The sequence below is a fragment of the Marmota flaviventris genome, chromosome 4 (genome assembly GCF_047511675.1).
Source record: "Marmota flaviventris isolate mMarFla1 chromosome 4, mMarFla1.hap1, whole genome shotgun sequence".
In the NCBI taxonomy this organism is placed as follows: Eukaryota; Metazoa; Chordata; class Mammalia; order Rodentia; family Sciuridae; genus Marmota; species Marmota flaviventris.
In genome coordinates this window covers 29,069,926-29,092,983 of record NC_092501.1, presented here as the reverse complement: position 1 = coordinate 29,092,983, position 23,058 = coordinate 29,069,926, and the positions used below count along the sequence as shown (strand labels likewise).

The 23,058-nt window shown below is 37.7% G+C and overlaps 1 protein-coding gene across 3 annotated transcripts in view; it reads right to left on the bottom strand.

Moving 5' to 3' along the window:
* The window catches only part of Hpse2 (heparanase 2 (inactive)), a 664,554-nt gene that overhangs the window by 137,848 nt on the left and 503,648 nt on the right, over positions 1–23,058 (bottom strand). For all 3 annotated transcript variants that reach the window (XM_027930190.2, XM_027930191.2, XM_027930192.2), the window contains 2 exons: positions 18,472–18,565; positions 3,407–3,513 (listed from right to left, as the gene is read on the bottom strand). In XM_027930190.2, coding sequence (XP_027785991.1) covers positions 3,407–3,513; positions 18,472–18,565 — 201 coding nt within the window. The remainder of the gene's footprint in view (positions 1–3,406; positions 3,514–18,471; positions 18,566–23,058) is intronic.

The following is a 23,058-nucleotide window of genomic DNA, read 5'->3' as shown; positions in this document are numbered from 1 at the left end:
TCTCTTTAAGGTTCTGTAGTTTTCATTGTATAAATCTTTCACCTCTTTTGTTAGGTTGATTCCCAAGTATTTTATTTTTTTTTTGAGGATATTGTGAATGGAGTGGTTGTCCTTATTTCCATTTCAGAAGATTTGTTGCTGATATACAGGAATGCCTTTGATTTATGTGTGTTGATTTTATATCCTGCCACTTTGCTGAATTCATTTATTAACTCTAGTAGTTTCTTTGTAGACCCTTTTGGGTCTGTTAGATATATTATCATATCATCCGCAAATAGTGATTTGAAATTACTTTTGGAATGTCACGTGGCTAAGTCACTTGCCTTATTATCATCCTGTGAAATCAGGATAACAAGTCGAACTTTTCCCTTGGCATAGAGGGATGGCAGTTAGTTAACTTGTCAAACATGTCCTGTGGTAGAGTTATAGTGGAATTTTGAGTAAGTGCCTCTTAACTAGTGCTCTTTCCATGTTGGAACAGCACACATGTAATGGGGTCTCTATGGAGCAAGTAGTTATCTATAAGAAGAAGTATGTCTCTCTAGCCTTTCTAGCCTTATGCTTGTTGGATGAAAGAAGCAACAAAACAACGAGTATACAGGTAATCACAGATGTGAGAGCCCCTCCATCCAGCAGCGTCTATGTATCATACAGGGTTGTATCTTGGTGATTTTATTTGTGAAAAGATCCCATTTATTCCCTTATTCACTGTTCATTCAGTAGTGTTAATTAATGAACTATAAACCCTGGGAATTATTTTCAACATTGAGGATACCTACTTATGCTTGTGTGATCATGTGTATCATTGGTAAAGCACTGGGTGTGTAAATACCCGTGCATACACATTTACAGGAACAGTATCACATTCTTATTTGTGACCTCTTCAGAGTCTAACACAGGACTTGCACAGAATAGGTACTAAGCAAATAACTATCAATAACTAAACCTAATGTTTTGCTAGTGTATGGGTAGTTCTTGAAGAAAATGATTATGCTCAAGACCACTGCTGCCTTATGGCTTTCACAGTAGAATGGTGTACTGAAGTTATCTTCATCTTTCTGAAGATGATAATAATAATGTAATGATAAGCCCCAGGAGAGGGGCTTTTTGTTAGTCTTCCTTCTATGCTCAGGTAGAGAAACATGGTAAAATGACTGCATATCCCAACAAGGATGCTGTCCCAGCCATTATTTTCCATTCCACAAATGTTTATTGACTATCTATTATGTGCCAGACAACACTAGGTGCTGGAGACACAGTACCATGCCAAAGATATATCTGCCATATGCCACAGAATCTCAAATCCCTGACTGGAAATGCTACCTTTGAATACTTGTTAGCAGAAAATTCTGATTCATGCATGCATTTGTATGTGTCCTAGTGAACTCATAGTTATGTTAAATACTGAGAAAATACCATCTATTCAATTTCTTGCTAGTTCCTTGGAGCTCCCCTCCCTAGAATCCTTTCCTTTTTTTCTCTTTCTCCAATTTATGCCACTTGGAGAACTAGATTCAAATGATATATTGCTGGGTGCAGAAAGAGCTGAGACCAAAAAGGTAACAAAGAGATAGGAGAGAAGACTAGGAGCAGAATGGACTAGTTTAATCTGATCTGCATCAATCAAGCATTTATTATCTGAAAGGTAACTCAAATCTAAACAACAATGTTTATCTATGTGCTGTGCAGTGAATACAGAAACATCATACCTTATGGGTATTTGGCTGATGCTCATGTAAAGATAGCTCTTTACACCTCCATAAAGGTTTGTTGTAGTTCTCATTTCACAGCATTCCTTAAAGGGAAGAATGCTCATACAAACCCTCAGCACAACTGGGCTGCTTGATGGACCCCAAAGCAGAGTCATTTGGTGATGGCTGAACAATGGCCCTACCTTTGCTCACTCCAAGAAGTACCCTGCACCAATGACTGCCAACCTGGTGCTCACTTGCAACATGGCTCCTATCAAACCAGTGTTGACAGGAAAGAAAACTCTCAGCAAGTCTGTATTAAATGCAGATTCACTCCATTTTATTCACTTGAACATACTTCTGGATAACTTTATGCCACACAATGCTAGATGCTAAGGATACAGAGATGAAAGACCCCAGGTATCACCATGAATCATACTGACTTATTATTCTCATCTACATTAGACAGGATTCCATCTATAAAGGCAATCCTGTTGGCTGGCCTGATTGTCCCTCATGGACATATTAAAGAAGCTAGCTCAATAGAGGAGAACTGCATTGGACAATTATGAATAGCTGTTAGTAGTAAAACACATAACTGAGGGCAAAACTCCAATTCTTAGGAGAACACTATTCATTCAGAAAGCCAGGGCCACTCTCTACCTACAGAAATTGGAGTAATCTTATGTCCCACTCAAATGCCACTTCCTGCATGAAACCCTTCCTGAAACTCCCAGTCAGAGAAATTCTCTATTTCTTTACAGGCCTGTCACTTTCTTGGAAAGACCATGTGACACAAAAAGAGAGTGGCGAAGAGGCTGAACTCTGGAGCAGACCACCTGGATTTAAGTCTGAGCTCTGCTGTTAAAGCGAGTGACCTTGGTTGGGTGTTACTTCAACTGTCACTCAATTTCTTCATCTGTAATTTAAGGATAATAATAGTTCCTATTTTACTGTCTCATTATGGAAACCATAACATCAATTTCACTGGTTGCTAAATTATTAAATGTATATAAAATACTTCATAAAGTGCTTGGCACATGGTAAATTAAAGCTACTATTATTGTTGCACTTATCTCTGATAACTTTATGATATAGTTATCTCTAATCCTAGTACATCCAATCATATGCTTCTGAAGGGCAAAAACCACGACTTCTATTAACTATCTCCCAGAATTATGGTAAAAATTGGATGAGAAAATGTACACTGCCTGTTCTGTGGTTAGAACTGTAAACTTATAGCCAGGAATGGTGGGCCATGCCTGTAATCCCAGCAGCTTGGGGGGCAGAGACAGGTGGATCCTGAGTTCAAAGCCAGCCTCAGTAAAAGCGAGGGGCTAAGCAACTCAGTGAGACCCTGTCTAAATAAAATACAAAATAGGGCTGGGGATGTGGCTCATTGAATGCCTCTGAGTTAATCCCCGGTACCTCCCCACAAAACCTGTAAACTTATTAATAAAGTTCTTCTCATTATTATGTTACTGTTACTCCTCCTCCTGCTTCTCTCATTCTTGCTCTGACACCTTAGTCTGACATTTTAGTATTTAGATAAGGCACTAAAACTGTTAAATGGTTAAAAGTATTCACAGATGAACAGATGAAGAACTTTCAATGGGAAGCAAGCTTTACCCAGCAATGGGCAGAATAACAAGCATGTTACAGCATCACTGTCCTTCTTTCCTGAAAGTCCCTGGGAATGCAATTGTGTTACTTACAAGAATCCTGCGGCATAGGAGTCTGATAGATTGTTTGTGCCTCCAGCTGAGGTAGTCACCACACCTTCAAGCCAAATCTTCTTTCCTGGAGTGTATGTATTAACCACCTGGTCAAACAACAAAGCAGAAGGGGATAATCAGTTTTTAAAATCTATTCCCAGATGAGAAGCAACACACATTCCCTAAAGGAAGTTTCTCTGATTCCCTGCTCCCAGGTACTTTTTTCCCTGATGACGCACACACACAATTGTTGGCATACAACACACCAAAGCATTAACATTGACACATGTCCCCTCAAAGAAATTATTGTTTTTCCTCAGGAAGACCTAAGTAACAATGTGATAGAACAAATGCATATTCTAGGATGTGAGGTGACTTTAGGGATGAAAACACTGTTCATTGTCAGTACAGGTCCCAAAACAGAAATCATATTATGTTTCCATATTAACAAGTATTGAGAAGCAAAGTTTTCAGTATTCTGTTATGCACTATCCACATGTTAGAATTCATTAATCATGAGAGAGTAGAGGATGATGTTTTAGAGAATTATTTTGTAATAGTAATGGCTTGGATATTGTAGCCACAGTTTGAAAATAACTGTAGTAAGTGTAAAAAGAAAAGTCACTGACCCACAGGTCAGATCCTACTCAGGGAGCAACCACAGCTGCATGCCTTCCCAGCAGAGGCAAAGCCTCTTGTCAAAATGTTGCCCTCTAAAATTTTAAAGTGGCTCAATCTCTGATCTACAAGTTTGAGATGGAAGTAAGGATTGCAACTGGTAGAAATATCCTGAGGATGAACAGTGGAGGTTGATTTGAAATATTGTTAAAATTCACCCTTGGGCCTGGGTTTGAAGCTCCGTGGTAAAGCATATGCTTAGTATGTGTAAAGCCATGAGTTCAATCCCCAAACCTGCAGGAGGAAAACCCCTTCACACAGAAAAATAAGAGTCATTTGAGGATGCCACAAGGCAGTCTTCTCACCCTTTTCATCACTGCTCAGAGTGCCCCACCCAGGGGAAGCTGGAAATCATAATGATGGAAAAGTAAGAAAAATACCTTAAATGATCACAAGGTAAAATTAAAGGACTATATCTGTGAGTTCCCTTAAAATGCAGTGCTAGGAATGCATCTGTGCATATGATAAACTTCATGCTTCCTTTATAATTAACTATAACTGAGTGATAGATTTGTTTTTAACTTTTTGCCTTTGGCTTCCAGGATATTCACAGTTTAGTTTTGTGTTCAAAGACAGATATTAAAGTGAGATAGTTGGAGAAAGAGGATTTTGTCGAACTAAACAAAACTGTAAACACTACAACATGATTAAACCTTGAAAAAACTAAGCTGAGTGAAGGATGTGAGGCATAAAAGGCAAAACACTATCTGATTCCATTTATATAAAATATCTAGAACAGGCAAATCCAGAGAGAGAGAAAGTAGATTAGTGGTTTTTTAGTGTTTTAGTCAGCTTTTTTGCTGTTGTAACTAAAGAACAACTGTAAAGGAGGAAAGGTTTATTTGAGGGCTCACAGTTTCAAAGGTTTTAGTCTATAGAAGGCTGGCTCCATTCCTTGAGGCTCGAGGTGAGGCAGAATATCATGGTGGAAAAGTGTGGCAGAGGGAAGCAACTCACAAGTTGATCAGAAAGCAGAGAGAGAAAGAGATTCCACTCTCCAAATACAAAATATATACCATAGCCATGCACCCATTGAGCCACTTCCTTCAGCCACCTCTGCCTGCCTCCAGTTACCTCTCAGTTAATCCTAGCAGGGATTAGTCACTGATTAGGTTAAGGCTATAGCCCAATCATTTCTCCTCCAAACCTTCTTGCATTATCTCACATGTGAGCTTTTGGGGGACACCACATCTAAATAATAACAGGATTGAAGAGGAGGGAGTTTGGGGGTATGTGGGCATAGGGAGTGACTACTAATGAGTGTGAGGTTTCTTTTGGGATTGGAATTGAGCATGTTTTAAAATTAGTTGGTAATGATATCAAAATTCTATGAATATAGTAAAATCCACTAAATTTCATACTTTGAAAGGGTGAATGTTATGTGTATTGTATCTAATATATATATATATATATATATATATATATATATATATATATATATATATATATATGAACACTCTAGCAAAAAGAGAGGTAGAGTCTAGGAGGGCAGTGAACCATCATATGGAAAAATATATATGCTGGAAATTTTGGGTTCCAACAGATGCTAATTTGGAGACTTTTGGAAGTCTTTATCTTGGACTTCAATTTCTTCATCAACATTTAAATAAGTGGATTTGGAATAGATGAACTGTAAGTCCATTCTAAATATAAAATGTTAAAATATATTAGTTTCTATGATATGAATATAAGTCCCTTTGGCTCCCAAAGATTAAGAGAAACTTTGATTATGGAAGTTAAAATCAAATAACAATAAAAGGAAAAAAAAAGTCAAATATAAGTGAAAACTGGTCACCTCTGAATCAAAGATCTAGATCAGAGGAAGGTCCACAGAATGGTAGAAAAAGCCGGAGGAGAATATGAAATTGTCTAGAGAGAACATATAAAAATGAGGCTAGGAAAGGAATCAGGATTTCTATCCAACTATATTAAGGTGTTACCAAATGCACTAATTTATTTATTCAACAAATATTGATTAAGCACCTGCTCAATGCCAAGCAGGTATACAGCAATGAAAATAGGTCTCTGCTCTCACTGGCTTACACTGTGGTCAATGGGACTTGGTGGTGGTGGTGGTGAGGTACAATTCTTTAAACAGTGGTCAGGGAAAGCACCCTGAGGTGATCTCTGAGCTGAGACCTGAGTGAAGAAGTAGCCAGTCCCTTAATGGATCTGGGCTTAATCCCAGTTGCCTCATCCTCCTCAAATTATTAGTGGGGAGATAGCACTGTTGTAGTTAGGGGAATAGTCTTTGGAGACAGATCACCTGCATTTGAACCCTGGTTCTACTGTCCATTCATTGTGTGCCTTTGAGTATAGCACAGTACCTACTCTGCATTTCTGTTTCCTTGGCTGTAAAATTAGAATAATAAGACTACCTGCCTCAGAGGATTTTATGTTATTTAAACTACTTAATATTTGCAAAGCACTTGAAATAGTGTCTGATATATAGTAAGCACTTAGAAATATAAACCAAAATGTTATCTAGATCACTCTCCTTGTCCAAGGTACATGTAACTGTGTCTGCATGAATCTAACATCAGCTATGGTTATTTTCCTTCACACACCATATGGGATGATGGGGAATGTCCCAGATGTATGCTAAGCTGCAGAAAAGGCCACTTTAGAATATAAAATGCATATAGCTAATTCACATCAACATAATTAACATTCAGAGTAGTTCACTTATCTACTCTCAATACAGACAACTCCTGTCAAGCCACACAAATAAAAATCACAGTGAGGTAGAACTTTGATACAAAACCTACATCAGTTATATGAAATATCTTGTGGGTAAAACAGTCCTAGAAAGCATTAATGTGACTGGTTCTAGGAGCAGTCAATGCAAATCAAAAACTATTTTCAGAGTATTTTCTGTTTGGGACATAGTGGGAGGCTTGATGAGCTGTGTCTTCCATGAGCAGAGAAGACCAGCATGGTGACGTGTGGTGGAGCTACAGAGACTGAAGTTGCGTGCTGGTTGGGCCTGGGGATGAAATCTGTATGGGCAGAAGAAGAGAGAACAAATTAGGAAAAACAGATGGAACCAGCTGCAAAATTCCCTTAGAAAGTGAAACTGTAAGAAACCAAAGGCCATAATTCACCACTGTGGTTTTCTGAGAGAATATGATTCTCCCTACGTTGGAAGAGAGAAAATTAGAGGACTTTGGAAAGAAAAAGCGTTCCTGGTGAGAAATGATGTGCCAGTGAAGATTATTTTAAGGTATACATTGTCTGGGGAGATGATTTAAGTGAGGGTGGAGGGAAGTGGGGCTTTTAGTTCCTTTTCAGTTCTTTTGTTGCTAAATACTTCAGTCCTTGGCCCCATGTGGTAAAAGGAGCTTTGAGGCACCCACAGAACTGTTCAGTAAATGGCCAATGGCTGCTTAGAACCCCTGGGCCTGGTTGAGGTAGAATGACATAAAGACAATCTCTTCCAGCTCCCTTCCCTCAGATTTTAGGGTCAGGGACTGTCAAAACTGTTTCATGTGGATACACTGAGGGAGGAGGGTAAAAGAAGAAAAAGAGAGCACTTAGGCAAAACATCCTTGATTTTTCAAAAAAAAAGTTTAATTTTCCCTATGACTTCAAATTTTAAAAAGGGAAAGAAAAACAGGAAAAATAGGAAAATAACCATTAATGTGACACCTTTTCAAAACTGGGTTTCCTTTTCCTGCATTTTCTTGATATCCTGCCTCCAATACTGTGACCTAAGTTTTTTAAAAGACTCCTGAGAGCCTGGCTCCAGCCACTGGCTGTGTGAGAGATGGTAGCACTGTAACAGCAGGCATGTTGTTTATGGTTATCCACACCAACACCTTCCTTAATGAGAAAGGAAGCAATAAAACAGAAGTAGTGGACAGGCCAGCTGGGCTAATCAGCCCTGGCAGGAGGCCCATCCTCCAAAAGAAGCTGGAGTCCATTAATTCCAGCATCTCATCCACTTGGAAATCGACCTTCCTCAGGACCTCAGAAGAGCAACAGCTCTTTACATAACCAGAGTGGTCCTTGATGTAGCTGGTTACAAAGAGCTGGATAGCTTCAGGAAGCTTCTTAAACCTTACCCACACAGCTGTTTCTTGCCTCTGGCAGTCTTGTTCCCTTATCATATTTAAAAACGGTCTGGGAAAAAATTTATTACTGTTTCTATGTTGTTTCTTTCCAGCCTTCTTGTGTAGGTTTTGACTCTGTGCTTACCTACAATCTTAGACCAGGAGGGGCTCATATTCATCTGTCCTTTCCTTCCTCACTGCTCCTTCCTGTGATTTGCAGCTTATCATTTATTCCTTGGTCTTCCTGCCTGTACTCTTTCTCCTCCAGCCTTTCTTCCGTACTGATGCCATTAAGCTAACAGAAATCCCTCCCCAGTTTAAGAACAGTAACAGTACTCAGTTCTTTCTGCCCACTGAAAGATCTGGTTGATCAATTGGCAGATGTGCTACAAGTAGTTTGTTTCTGGTCTTACTGAAAGCCATGTTCAGTGACCCGCATGTTAAGATGCCAACTGCTTAATTTAACTTGGTATCTAAGACCCTTCAGAACTACCTCTTAGCTACCTCTTCTCCCATCCCTTCCCACATGGCCTATGGTTCACTACACAGAGTAAACTTACCACCTTTCAACTCTGCAATGTTATTTTAAGTCTTTACTGGTTATGTTCTCCCTTCCCCTCCTCTCACCAACACTATCTGATATTTTTTTTTTCAAGTTATTTTTTTTTCAACTTTTTTTAAAAAGTTATTTCCTCTGTGAAACATTCCTCAAACCTTCAGGAAATTATTTATTCTTTTCTCTGGGTTCCAAAATTCTTTGAACTTATATCTGATCTATCTTGACCTTATCAGACTTAATTGTAATTTTCTATTTTTTTAAAAAATTTTGTCACATCTAATGGACATTTTGGATTACTTTGCTTATTAAATATTTGTTAAATAAATGAGAACATACAAGAGGCAGCATTTTATTGCTGAAAAAGCTAAGTTTCAGAAAAGGTAACTAACAACCTCTATAACAAAAAGAAACACCAAATGCTCACAGTTCCAGTTCAGGGTTCTGATACTTTCTAATTGAATTTTCCTGTTTTAGAAGACCCACAAGCGTCTGGCTCACTGAATTGCCTTCATATTTAACATGTCCTTCTTCGGTTAGACAGCCAGGCTATTCTGAGCACAGTCATTCCAATATCTCATCACATTTCACTTGATTTATTTCTTCTGTCTAATGTACTTTCTGTCAGTTTCATTAATTTTTTTCTGTGTAATTTCTTTTTATCATCTTTGTGTTCTGCTGTGCCATATTTGTCCATTTTCTTTTGGTATCAGATCAATTTTTAATTTGTGGCTTCTGTTTCTACGACACTTTTAAGATTTAAAACTGTACTCTCTGCTCTTGTTATCTCAAACCACAGAAAAGCAATTGAATGTAATTGCAACAAAACATAAAATTAAAATAAGAACATACATAAACAAGATAAAGTCGCTAGGGAGGCAAGGAAATTATGAACAGATGCAAGAAAAGAAGAAGAAAGTTTCAGAGGCCCAAAGCAATGACTGTGCTCAAAGGGATAAGTGCTAGTGGAAAGAGACTGGAAAGCAGCTATTTGCATTTAAATCATTCTTCCTCCCTCTCCCTTTTCTTTTTGGTGACTAATCAATTCCTCAGGTTTACTGCACACTTAGCCCACTTATAAGTCACAGTGTCCACCAGCCTCAGTGGTAATCTTGCTCTTGCTCAGGACAAACTCTAGAATCCTCCCACTTCCAGGTTGCCTCTCCCTTCTGAAGAAGCATTTTCCCTCAAGTAGCTATTGGTTCCCAGGGCCATTGCTTTAAGTAGCACATTCCTTCTCATTGTCCTTCCCTTGCAATATAGCAGGACCTTGTGACATACTGACCAAGAGCCTGTGTTCCTAAAACATGGATGGAGTCCAATGGATGAGAGTCGTACTTTGAGAAGCCTTGTCCTCTTCCACCTTTACTTGCCTAATATCTTGATACCCAATTTTCCTTCAATCCTCACCTCTAGAGCAGTCATTTCAGATTATCAACTGACTGTGGGGTCAAATTGATGTTCTCTCATCAAGGAAATTCAGCATTCTTCTTTTTTGGGGGTGGGAGGATACTGGGAATTGAATTCAGGGGCTTTCGACCACTGAGCCACATCCTCAGCCCTATTTTGTATTTTATTTAGAGACAGGGTCTCACTGAGTTGCTTAGCACCTCACTTTTGCTGAGGCTGGCTTTGAACTCACAATCCTCCTGCCTGCCTCAGCCTCCCGAGCTGCTGGGATTACAGGAGTGCACCACCACGCATGGCTAGCATTCTTCTTTGAAAGCTTTTCTAATCCTGAGTGGTTAGAAAAATAAACATTACATGAGTTATAAAAGAAATGGTTAATAAGGGTGGGAGACATAGAAAAGTGTAAGGGATGAGGATAGGTTCTGGGGTTAAATGGGCCTTGGTTTGGATTCTAATTTTACTACTTAGTAAGCTCTGCAACCTTGTGTAAATTATTGGTTTTGAATTAATAACATCTATGCACTCAATAAAAAACACCCCCCCTCAAATAATAGGTCTACTATGTTTTTGTATGTTGATGATACATTTTTCCATTTTAATGCTATTGAAATCAGAATGGTTTTTGTCATCACTATCAATCAAAACTTGCTTGCTGTTTCTTCCTAGCTGTTATTCAATTGATGGTGCAATCCATATTTTTTGTGTGGATTAAGAATCAAGGGAAGACTGGGGCAGAGCACTTGCCTAGCATGTGTGAGACACTGGGTTCGATCCTCAGCACTGCATTAAAAAGTAAACAAAATAAAGGCATGCTGTCCATCTATAACTACCAAAAGAATTTTTAAAAAAAGAATCAAGAGAATATTTATTTCCAAGAATTAAGGACATCAGAGTTCATGATTAAAAATCTGGATCTCTTGTGATAAACATACTTTTAGGGTAGATCCCCTGTAATATCAGTGTCTTTTTTTTTAAAAGAAAGAAAGAAAGAGAGAGAGAGAGAGAGAGAGAGAGAGAGAGAGAGAGAGAGAGAATTTTTTCATATTTATTTTTAGTTTTTGGTGGACACAACATCTTTATTTTATTTTTATGTGGTGCTAAGGATCGAACCCAGCGCCCCATGCATGCCAGGCTAGTGCGCTACAGCTTGAGCCACATCCCCAGCCCCAATATCAGTGTCTTAATATGAAAATAAAGAGCCAGACTTTCCTTTAGGTCGGCTTAAAGTTTTACCTCCCACTCCCACAGGCTTTTATCAATATCCTGGGAAGGTCTCTATTAATGTACCATATGATTAGATACCTTTAAAATTTGAAAATTTGCTTCGTCTTCTTTTTCTTATAGAGGTCCCTATTGTATAAGCCTCATGCTCTATAAAATTTAGAATCACTCATGGATGTCATCCCCATGTATTAATGTGATACAGTTTGTATTTGGAGTCCTCTGCCTACTCTGAGTACTTCCTTGGCTTGTGTTCTTCTTCCCCTCCATTGAAATCTGCTCTTGGGAAAGGATCCTCTATTGACATTAATAACTTAGTGTGAATTTCAGCCAGTGTCCTAAACCTCTGTTTATAGTTTAGAGCATTTTCCTAATGTAGAGAATGTTTTTTTTTACAGTGAAATATCTGGCATTTACAAACAGACTGAATTGTTATTTGGGGCCATGAAGAGACCTTTCCTTTCCCCTAAACACAAACATAGAAGACATTTTCCTACCATGCTTGTGTAGAAGTAGCCTACAGGGCTATTTAACACTATAGTATAAAGTTAGGAACATCGTGAGGTTCTTCTTCAGAAAGAACACCAGAGAGCCCATACAATGTGAATGAGACATGGCTTCTTTACTACTTCTACTGTTTTATTCTGCCAATTCACTGCTCCTTCATTTGTGCCCTCTCCCTCTAGCATGTCAATTGATAGGGGATATGATAGGCACTGACACATCAAGATTAGCATTCAACAGTATTGAATGAGTGAGTGAATAAATGAATAAGTCAAACACTGAATTTTTGGTGATACTACTGTTCTTACCCTAATAATGTGCTTTCATTTTCCAGTTTTCTTCAATTAGAGAAGATTGATGTTATCATAGTCCTCAGTTGCTCTTTAATTGCCCCCCTAGTTATTCTATGATCTTCAAGAATAACAGTTATTTATCCCTGCCTTTTGATAAGCTAAGAGGCTCAAATACAAGGGTAAACTGAAAGTTTGAATGAGGAAAAAGGTTTCTTTTTTAATGTATTAGTTACTTTAAAAGAATTGCATATCTTTCTGCCTACTTCCATGGTCCTGCAACTAACATATTGGAAGAAGCAGCATAATATTACTGCATTTATGGAGACTTCAAAAGAGTTGACTTTCATTAACATCATAAGTGACCAGAAGCAATGATGATGTTAACAAAACAATAATGGTCAGATTATGAATCACATAAATCATCCCCCTTCCCAATGCACATCCACATCAGTGATCCTCTGATCACACCCTAAGAACTGTGAAAATGAGAAGGCATCTATCCTTTAGGTGTTAACCCATGTGTCACTTCCCTTGGGAGGGCTTCCCTGACTTCACAAAGTAAGATGGACACTTCCTGCCATGGGCACTCATAGCATCCTATGATAGGAGTCATCACATTTTATTATCATTGCTTGTTTCATTAACTATTTTTCCCATTAGATCATAAAGTCTATGAAGATAAGCATCACATCAGTCTTGCTCACCATTTTATTCCCAGGGGCCAAGGAAATTCTAACAACATTATGAACAGTTGATAAATGAAGGGAAGAAAGGAAGAAGAAAAAGAGGAAGGAAAGAACTTTTCAAATATCCAGGAAGCCAACTCCAGTTTATTAAGTATTCAAAATGCAATCACATGGACAGGACTTTTGGAAATACTTCCCTTGTGACTGGGATTTCACCAACTCTTTTCTCTGCTTATTGAATTGCTGAAAATAATATCAAAAAGTGTTACTTCCTCTTCTGATTCCTCTAGGAGATGAAGACACAAATCATAGAGTCCAAATGACTTAAGCCAAAGTGGTTCTTCTTGGTTCTTACATCATTATTTTGGAGTCTGCCCAGCTTTCCACACTGTACCATCTGCACTGTGTTCTAAATATCTCACTTTCCCACCTGACTCTTCCCTTCATTGTTAGATGCTCACTGCCTTTCTTTGACTCATATCCCCATGTCCAGATGATTATCCTTAGTCTAACGGAAGGGAGACATCCAAGGAGTGGGTTGTCCAAACATTGTCCAAACATGTCTCTGTTTGGCTTCCAAAAGTATCATGCAGATTTTCATATAACCAGATAATTTGTTCACTGCTCAGAACACTGAGAATTCTTCTCTAAGTGGCAGTCCAAATTTGGAAACCACAGCTGTTTTTAGCAATTGAGTCATTGTGTTTCAGGTGCCAAAAATATCACCTATCATATTCTCCAGGGTTCAAGTAGGAGGGAAGAGAGAAAAAAAGAACAAGTAAAGGATAAAGGTACCATGAAGCTTCTTTAGTCACAGAAATTATTATTTAAAATAACTATTAGAACTGTAAGAATATCTATAAGAGTTATGAGAACTAGCATTCAACAGGAATTAACAGAACAGCTTCCTGTGACCTTCTTAATCTCCCTAAGAGGGAGGGAACACAAGATTCTTAGCCTCTTAATCTTACAGAGAAAGAAAACAGACAAAAAACCCCAAACAAACAAACAGGGAGATCAAGTAACTAGCCCAAGACCACACAGCTAAGTCTGTGTTCTAGCTCAGGTCATCAGACTTGAAATTCTGTTCTCTACCTCCCATTTAAACAGCTTCAGCACAGATTTATCAAACTGCTTCCTCCTCAATGGCCCGGTGGGTGGGGCCGGGATGGTCATTAAGACTTCTCTTAACTTCTATTAATAGAGAAAAAACAATGATTCCACTTCTAGTTTTTGGGTGGGGGTTTAGAGAAAAAACAATGATTCCACTTCTAGTTTTTGGGTGGGGGTTTCAGGTATACAGACATTAAAAACTTACTTGGCCTATCTCTGAGCTGGTTTGTGAGTTTTCAAGAAAAACATTGAGCCAGTCTGCCCAAGTTTTCACTTTGGGCTCCCATTCTCCAGACCTCCTCCCCAACTTCCCTACCCCAAGGATGTCAGAAACAATCAACATAATTTTTCATCAGTTATAGCTTGGTGACCCTGCTTTGGTCCCAGCTCTTATCTCCTGAGGACAGGCACATTATGGAATGTGAGAGTGAGACTCTCATCCTGGAGGCTCTGACAACTGAGTCCAGGCTGCTGTGGCCAGTGGGAGGGTTACCTAAGGAGTCAAATCTCAGAGAATCTGTGACCCAGCAGCATTTCCCACAGATACCCATTTAAGGTAATATCTGGCAAAAGCTTTGAAAAAGAGAATTGAGAAATTAAAACGCGTCAGGGGAATGATTTAAAGCTTGCAAATGAAACAGGGAGGATGGGACTGTGGCAGAAAGTATTTTGCAAAAATTACTGCAAAAATATTTCTGGTCCTATATGCTTTTCAAGAATCTTGCCACTTGCTCATCAAGAGGAATTTATTTATTTTCTTGTCTGAACTTTGTGGATCTTGGCAACTCCTTCAAGGATGTGGCTGAAGTGATGTTCTGTGACCTCTGAGGTTGAGTTAGAAAAGGTCATAGAGTTACCACCTGGCCCTCTCTCTCTCTCTCTCTCTCTCTCTCTTTTTGAAATATATTCAATTTATTTCCCTACAACCCTTGAATCTCCATTCTGTTGTTGGGATAATGTAAAATTTTTTTTTTAAATTTTTTATTGTTGGTTGTTCAAAACATTACATAGTTCTTGATATATCATATTTCACACTTTGATTCAAGTGGGTTATGAACTCCCATTTTTACCCCGTATACAGATTGCAGAATCACATCAGTTACACATCCATTGATTTACATATTGCCATACTAGTGTCTGTTGTATTCTGCTGCCTTTCCTATCCTCTACTATCTGATAATGTAAAATTTTATCTTTACATTTTATATACATTTTCAAGGCAAAACTTACTTACATAGCATGTAGTACGAGTTAATATTTATTTTAGTTATATATGTGTGTGTGTGTGTGTGTGTGTATAAACAAACAGGGAGATCAAGTAACTAGATCAATCAATCAATGAAAGGAAATACACACACACACACACACACACACATTTCCATTTATTTATTTATTTATTTATTTATTTTTGGCCCTCTCTCTTGAACATCTGAATTTAGAACCTTGGGAGGAAGACTAAGCTACATAGAGAATTCAAATGCAAGTTCTCTGGCTATCAGCCTTAGCTGAGGTACTAGCTGTTAGCTGGCATTACCTGCTAGATGAGTGGCCTGGCTGAGCTTTCTGGCCATTCTGATACAACCTTTGCCTCACCCCAGTCTTCAAGTCTTCCAACTGAGGCTTCAGACATTGTGGAGTAGAGACAAACCATTCCTGTGCTGGGAATTCCTGGCCCATATAACCCATTGGCATAATAAATGTTTGTTTTATGCCACTAAGTTTTTAGTTAATTTGTTGCAAGCAAGAAATAACGAGAACAGGAACCTTGGCTTGAGGGGATCTCTGGGCACATTCCTTTTGCCTTCTGCTAAGCCCTCCTCTTCCAGGTGTCTTCTATAGGTCATATCTTTCAGGGGCTCCATTTTTTAAAAAATTTTTTATTTGTTTTAATTAGTTACTTGCAATGGCACTGGGCTTTCCCACTTCAAGTTCATCAGACATGTTTTTAAAGGTCTGAATCTCAATTGTGCAGGATTTAGCCTTTTTTCTTTGGTCTTGAGGGTTCTCAGCCTCTAGATAAAGCAAGCCCTAGATAAATCAGGAGGTAAGCTCAGTCACAGTTTCGGGGTTTGAATGTTCTGTAACCATTAAGGAATATGCAGTGGTGAAGGGTGATGGAAAGTGGGGAGAAAGAGAAGAACCTAACTCCCAGCACCTCTGATTTACTTAGGACCTAAAGCCATACTTACCTAATAACACGAGCACAGTAAAACCTTCACTCTAGCACTGTGATATCACTTCTTAATCACAACTCGTTGACTCAGAATTTTAAAAGCCAAGATAAAGGGAGTTGACTATCTTGTATATTTTTATACTCTAAACACTTAGAATAGTGCCTGAAACATGGTACATACCCAATAAATATTTGTTGAATTTAAAAAAGGACAAATTAATGAACAAATGAAAGAAAATCTTTCCCTCCTTCTAGAGAGCAATATACAATATTAGATTAGCACAGTGAGATTAGGAAGCTGCTGTATTTAATAAGTTGACATTCAGTTACAGTAGGTAATATGTTTCATGTTGCTCAAAGTAAATATTAAAACTTAAAACTGAATTCTTTGAGGGCAGAGGCCACATTTTATTCAATTCTGTATCCCTAGCATCTGCCACTTTGCCTGGCACTTGCTAAGTGTTTAGTACATATTTTCACTAATTGAATGTCAAACAGAGACTGGTAGAAATATTTTAAATCATTTACTTCCTCTTGCCTAGTAAATGGCAGGAGGCAGTGACAAAACAAGGATGCTGGCCAATGTACCTGGTCCCAGGAGGAGTTAGATTAGAAATCAGAAGTCCTGGGGTTCTCAGCCTCTAAAATCTCATGAGAACAAGAAGACTCAAGAGACTGTAATCTAAGTGTGATATTTATTGGTGTGAATAGGAAAACAAGGTACAGACTTCCACTTTAGCTTTCAAAGGTGATTGTCTATGATTGCTTCAAATAGGATTTTCTTTCAGAGCTAATTTTAGACATGAGCTATTAATTCATTTATCCATTTATTTATTCATTCATTCCATCTTTACTGAGTTCTACCTGTTGAGATTTGTTTTATTTGCTCAAAAGACAGTGGAGCATTCATAGAATCTCCATTTCCTAAAAAATAAACTGACTGAGCAACAAAAGATATGCTATCTTATAGAGACTTGTGGAAATTATATGTAAAATCCTCACAAGTCAGAATTAACTAATCCAATGTATCTCAAAATGTGACCCTAGAACAATATGCATGTAGAATTACTAGACCATTATTAAAGACAGATCTCTGTGATCTCTATTTTAGTATAGATGAGATATAGAGATCTCACATACAAATTCCTGAGAAGAAAATAACATAGTAAACCTATTCTTCCCTTGCTAAACTCACAATTTAGAAACAAACTATTAAAATATGTATTATTAAAATAGAGAACTTTTAAAAATAATTTATAATTGCATTTAATTTTTAAAGAAGTATTAATTGGAGGGATGCAAAAAACTTTAATTTTTTTAACTTTGAAATATTTCCCATGTGGACAATTTATTTCTTAATTTTATTTTTGTTTTAATTAACTTTTAATAATTGTACATATTTACTGTGTGCTGTGTGATATTTCAGTACATGTATAAAACCTGTACTGATCAAATTAGAGTAATTAACATTTCTATTTTTTTATCATTGTTTTATGTTTGGAGCTTTCAAGATCCTGTCTTCATAAAACATATAACAGATTGTTTTGTACTATGCTCACCCCACTGTACTGTAGAACACTAGAACTTATTCTTCTTATTTAACTGTGTTTTGGTACCTATTATGCAGCTTCCCCTATCCCCCTTCTTCTCCACTTTTCCTAACCTCTAGTAGTTATCATTCTATACTTTTCTAGTTGAAGATAAACTTTTTAACTTTTATAAATAAGAGGGAACATGCAGCCCTTGTCTCTCTGGGTCTGGCATATTTCACTTAATGTCCTTTAGTTCCATCCACTTTGCCATACATGACAGGATTTCATTATTTTTTTATGGCTAAATGATATTCTGTTGTGTATGGAATGCTACAAAATTTCTCTATCTATTTATCTGTTGGTGGATAAATGGACACTAGGTTGATTTCCTATTTTGGCTACTGTCAATAGTGCTATAATAAATAGGAAGTGCAGGTAATTTTTTGATATGCTGATCTCATTTCCTTTGGATATATACCCAGAATTGGGCTAGCTGGATCATAAGGTAGCTGTATTTCTAGTTTTTGAGGAACCTCACATTCATGTTCAAAATGTCTATACTAATTTTCATTCCCACTAGCAATGTGTAAAAATTTCCTTTTCTCCATATCCTTACCAACATTTGTTAAAAGAAAGAAGTTTCGAAACCTTGATGTAGCATGTACAAACCCTTCTGAATTTGAAAATCAATAAACAGTAATCATCAACTGTGAGAGGGAGCTCTTGCCCCTAGATTGTACTGTTTTCTATACTGGTTCCCAAAGTGCTGAAATACAGCTCAGACCCTGTTATCTTTTCCTTGTTTTATCCCCAAACTCACTCTTCTTCCCAGGATACTTTTACTCACTTTCTGAATTTTCCTAATCTGGTCAGAGAGTGTGTCTAACAGGCGAGTTTTCAGGAAGTCCATCACCTTGACCACCCGGCCATCAATGTAGCAACTGGAATAAAAATAAAATAAGAATCAGATAAAATCTTGAGCGGGGGGTTATAAGTATACTTCTCTAGTCAGAAGTCTCTGTTGCTGAGGATGCTGAGGAAACAGCCCAGGCATCTACCTGGCTCTTATCCTAAAAGGTTTTGATCCGGAGTGCTTTTCAAACCAATCATAGGCTTTTTATCTTCTCTATTTCCATTTTCATTTGTAGGCTATATTGTGATATTTTTCCCAACCTTTGTTATGTGAAAGTCCCTTGCTGGCTCTGTGAGAACTGACAGGAATTCCATAATACAACTTGGATACATGAAAAAGCTGCATTTTTTCCTTTGGGAAAGTGACTTTCTACTCATCTCTTTGCCCATCCCTATCCCTACCTTAAAGTGATAAAATATGTGAAGACTTTCCAAGGAATACTCACACATATTGATAGGTTTTCAAACCTTTAAATAAAATAAACACCAAAGTAGCAATCTGACTCAGTGCAGCAAGGAGCGTCTCAAACATCTCCAGCTTGCTTCCCTGGCAAAATACCTTAGTCAACCTTCTCCCACTACCTCTGGGATGAATGAATGAGTGAATAAATGAACAAGTATACAAATAAATAATACAAATTAAAGCCAAGAGCCCCCTTCTAAAATAGTAAACAGTTGGTACCCATTGGGTTTTTATTAGCTAAAGTGAAACATCAAATGCTGACATGATATTGTGAACAGTTGACCAAAACAGGACTATGCAGTTTTATGGGGGCCTCCTTTGTGAGTCTCTTTTTCTGAAAACTAAACTGAGATTGGCCCAGGATATGGTGACCTTCATTACCTCAAACCTTCCCTCATCCTCATCTTTGCAAAATTGAATTGAACTGAATTGAGTCAGTTTCTAAACACTTATGATTCCTGGGTGCCTTTTATGACCCACTAAGGTCTCTTTGGTTGATGACTAGTGATAGATTCTTTTTCACCTTTAATAGGAGATCCACTCATCAGTTCATATTATAGAACTATGTGAAAATTGTTTTCAATGTTAAATTCCCAAACAACATGTGGTATATTGGAATGGTTAGATTTTTAAACCTTTTTTTTTTTTTTGCTAAAATAGGTGTTTGATTAAGTCCTACTTACTGAGATCCCCTAGGCCTCCTTTACCACTTCAAGACATTTCCACAGTATTCAATGTTTAAATCATTGGTAAGAAGACCTTACACAGTTACATAGTCTCTATGGGCCTCAGTTTTCTTCTTTTCTTCTTCCTCCTCCTCTTCTTCCTTAGCTTCTTCCTGTGTGTGTGTGTGTATGTGTGTGTGTGTGTGGTGTTGGGGACTAAACCCAGAGCCTCACACATGTTAGGCAAACATTCTAACACTGAGCTACATCTGCAGCACTTTTACCTTTTTATTTTGAGATGGGGGTCTCACTAAGTTGTCATTCTTCTGCCTTAACCTCCCATAGATGAGATTATAGGTGTGCCGAATCATGCCCAACTCAGTTTTCTTATTTTTTTAAAAAGGGTTAACACATCTATTTCTCTGGATCAATTGCAAATTAAGGATATAACAAGACTAAAATACCTGGCATACAATAGATACTCAAATGCTTTTAGTTCTTTTCTACTTTTTCTAGTTTTCAGCTCACAAATATGGGGTTATAAGGAATAGAGAACTGATTAATGAGATATGTGTAAGTATAGAGTTTTAAAAAAGTGGAAATGCTATCCTAAAGGGTACATATTTCTAAACTTTTTAATGGTTACTTAGGGACTAAAACAAACAATGATATGGTATTTCACCTCATCCATGGTAAGCTAAGATTCAGATTCAACACACATTTATTATATGCAACGCACAGTGCCAGGCATGGCCATTTCCTTAAGATCTCTTACAACCTCTTCCTGTTAGTCTTCAATATTAGCACATTTGATTTTTTTTTTTAAAGTTGAGATAGATGGTGTATTACATAAAAGCTAGGCATATTGTGACAGTGTAAATTAATAATAGTTTCTGCAATACTAATTTAACACATGGTTGAAGACATGAATATTTGTTATCTATCATACAGTGAGTAGGCATATGCCAAACACTGTAATTATTCTTTTATTATTTAATGAAACATATAATTTCCTCTTTTCCTTTTGTTAGTTCCCCAGTAAATAATATTAAGGGTCAAAATTCATAATTTTTACCAGCAACACATATTGTTTAATATATATTGAGATAAAAAATGCCAGATGTAGCTTTTCAGTATGTGGGATTCCCTCACTAGTCCATCTAATACATGGCCCAATGTGCAGCTTCCTTCACTTTTTTACACCTTTCTTTTATCACTTTTCTCAAGTACACAGACTCTAGAATTAAAAAATCCTGGCTCAATCTTTTTGCCACTTACTACTACCTATGTGATACTGGATTTCCCTTTCTTTAAGAGGGGTTTAAAAAGAATCCAGACCTATATTATTTACACAGGGTTACTTTACTGACCAAATAAGGAAAAATGCTGGCCACAGGGCCTGGCATATCAAAGATGAATAGCAAATAACTAAATCTCCTCTGTCAGGTTCCTTACCAATTAATGTAGCAGAAACTCAGAGAGGCAATGGGTGGGGTGTGCAGGGGAAGCCTCTCTCCAGAGAGGAGCATAATCATCCACTATAGGATTTGAAGTAGAAAAGAACAGAGCAGGATTTCCAACAGGTGGGAGGCAGAGGGAAGTCTATTGCCTGGTACTGTGTACTCAATGACTAATATTCGGTTTTTCTGGACCCAGAAAAAGTCCAATTCATCCTTCATGTACACCTCAGAGAAGAGCACCTATTTTTTTATTAAAACTTTGACTTGAGGTTTTAGAGCCTATTCTTGACCTAATTTTTAACCTACCAAGCTGAATTCAATGATTCTCAGTCGGTTTTGAGCTACTCCTGAATGCTGTGAATTAGATAACAGCAGGAAAAGCTACAGGTATGGAAACCAGTGGACAAAGTTATCTTAATAATGCAAGTAAGTAGTGATCTGGGTCTCAATAAGAGGTCACAAAAGAAGTAAAAGTGAGAGGCTATGAAGGAAGAACTCATTGCCTAGTGAGGGTGAGGGCAAGGAAAGGACCCAGGGGTATATGCTCATGAGAGAGAATGTTCTGAAGAATACAGATGCCAAGGACATGTGGGCTAGTCAGTCTGGGGTACAGATTTTCAGAGGTGACAAATAGGATTCTGTTTGAGATACCAAAGATAATGAAGAATATCAAGTAAGACCAAGTCGCTGCATTTTTGAGGAGTTACACAGAAAAGTTGAGACATGAAATGTTGACCTGGAGCTCTTCTCCAGCTTATATGTAATGCATAAACCATGGCTACAGAGGGAAGTTAACAGGGGTGTCAGAGACCCTTTGAAATGCTTCTGAAGTATAGCCCAGGGGATTGCTGTCACCTTTACCCAGTTAAGGATCCCTTCCCATCACAGCATCTTTTAAAAAAAAAAAAACAATTAAAAAAATTTTTTTTTAGTTGTAGTTGGACACATACCTTTATTTATTTAATTTTTATTGGTGCTGAGGATGGAACCCAGGGCCTTGCACGTGCTAGGTGAGCGCTCTACTGCTGAGCCACAACCCCAGCCCCTCACAGCATCTTTTAAATAAACTTGATCTGAGTTCAATTCACATTTGGGTGTCAAAGGAAACCTCATATTATATTGATAAGATTCAGCAACTTTTCTTTACAACTTCATACTTACATTTATATTGTATGGAAATAGGAACTTTGGTCACCAGAATTTGGTATTATTTTTAATAGAGGGGGTGATTTAAGCATTGAGTATGCATCTAATAAATTCCTAAGCCTCTTTCTTGACTCTTGAACAATTAGCTTTCTGAATTTATCCTTTGTAATGGTGAAGCTTCTAAGAAAACATTTAGTATGGGCAATCTGTGGCTATGAAAAAATTCCTTCCTGTTTCAGAGGTTTGGTTTTGATGGTGGCTCCCTGTAGTGAGGACCCAATATATCACTTAGATTTGGATATGAAGGAGGTGAAGTAGTCTGTGGTGACCATTTGGTAACTGATTGTTAAAAAATATAATATTGGTGATTTCTTTCTTTTCTTTTTTTTTTTTTTGGTGGGGGAGTACAGAGGATTGTACATGCTAGAGAAATACTCTATCACAGAGCTAAATGCCTAGCTCCAATGATGAAAAGGAAGTAGAGCTAAATTACGACTGAACATCCAGTGATCTGGGACCAACTCTCTCTGCTTTTCTTTCTCATTAGGAAGATAAACATGATTTTCACCTTTATCTCACCAGTTTCCCCAAGAGTTAATTAACTAATTTAGTAATGGCTACAAAGGTCTCTGAAGACCAAATAAATTAGAGGGAAAAAAAATTGGGGGGAGGAAGAGGGAAACGAATGATCAATTAGAGGTGTTCTGACAACTTCCACATAAATCCTGACAGAATGGTTTTAGAATCACCTACACTGTTACTTTTAGGTAAATCACGGTCCTCCTTCA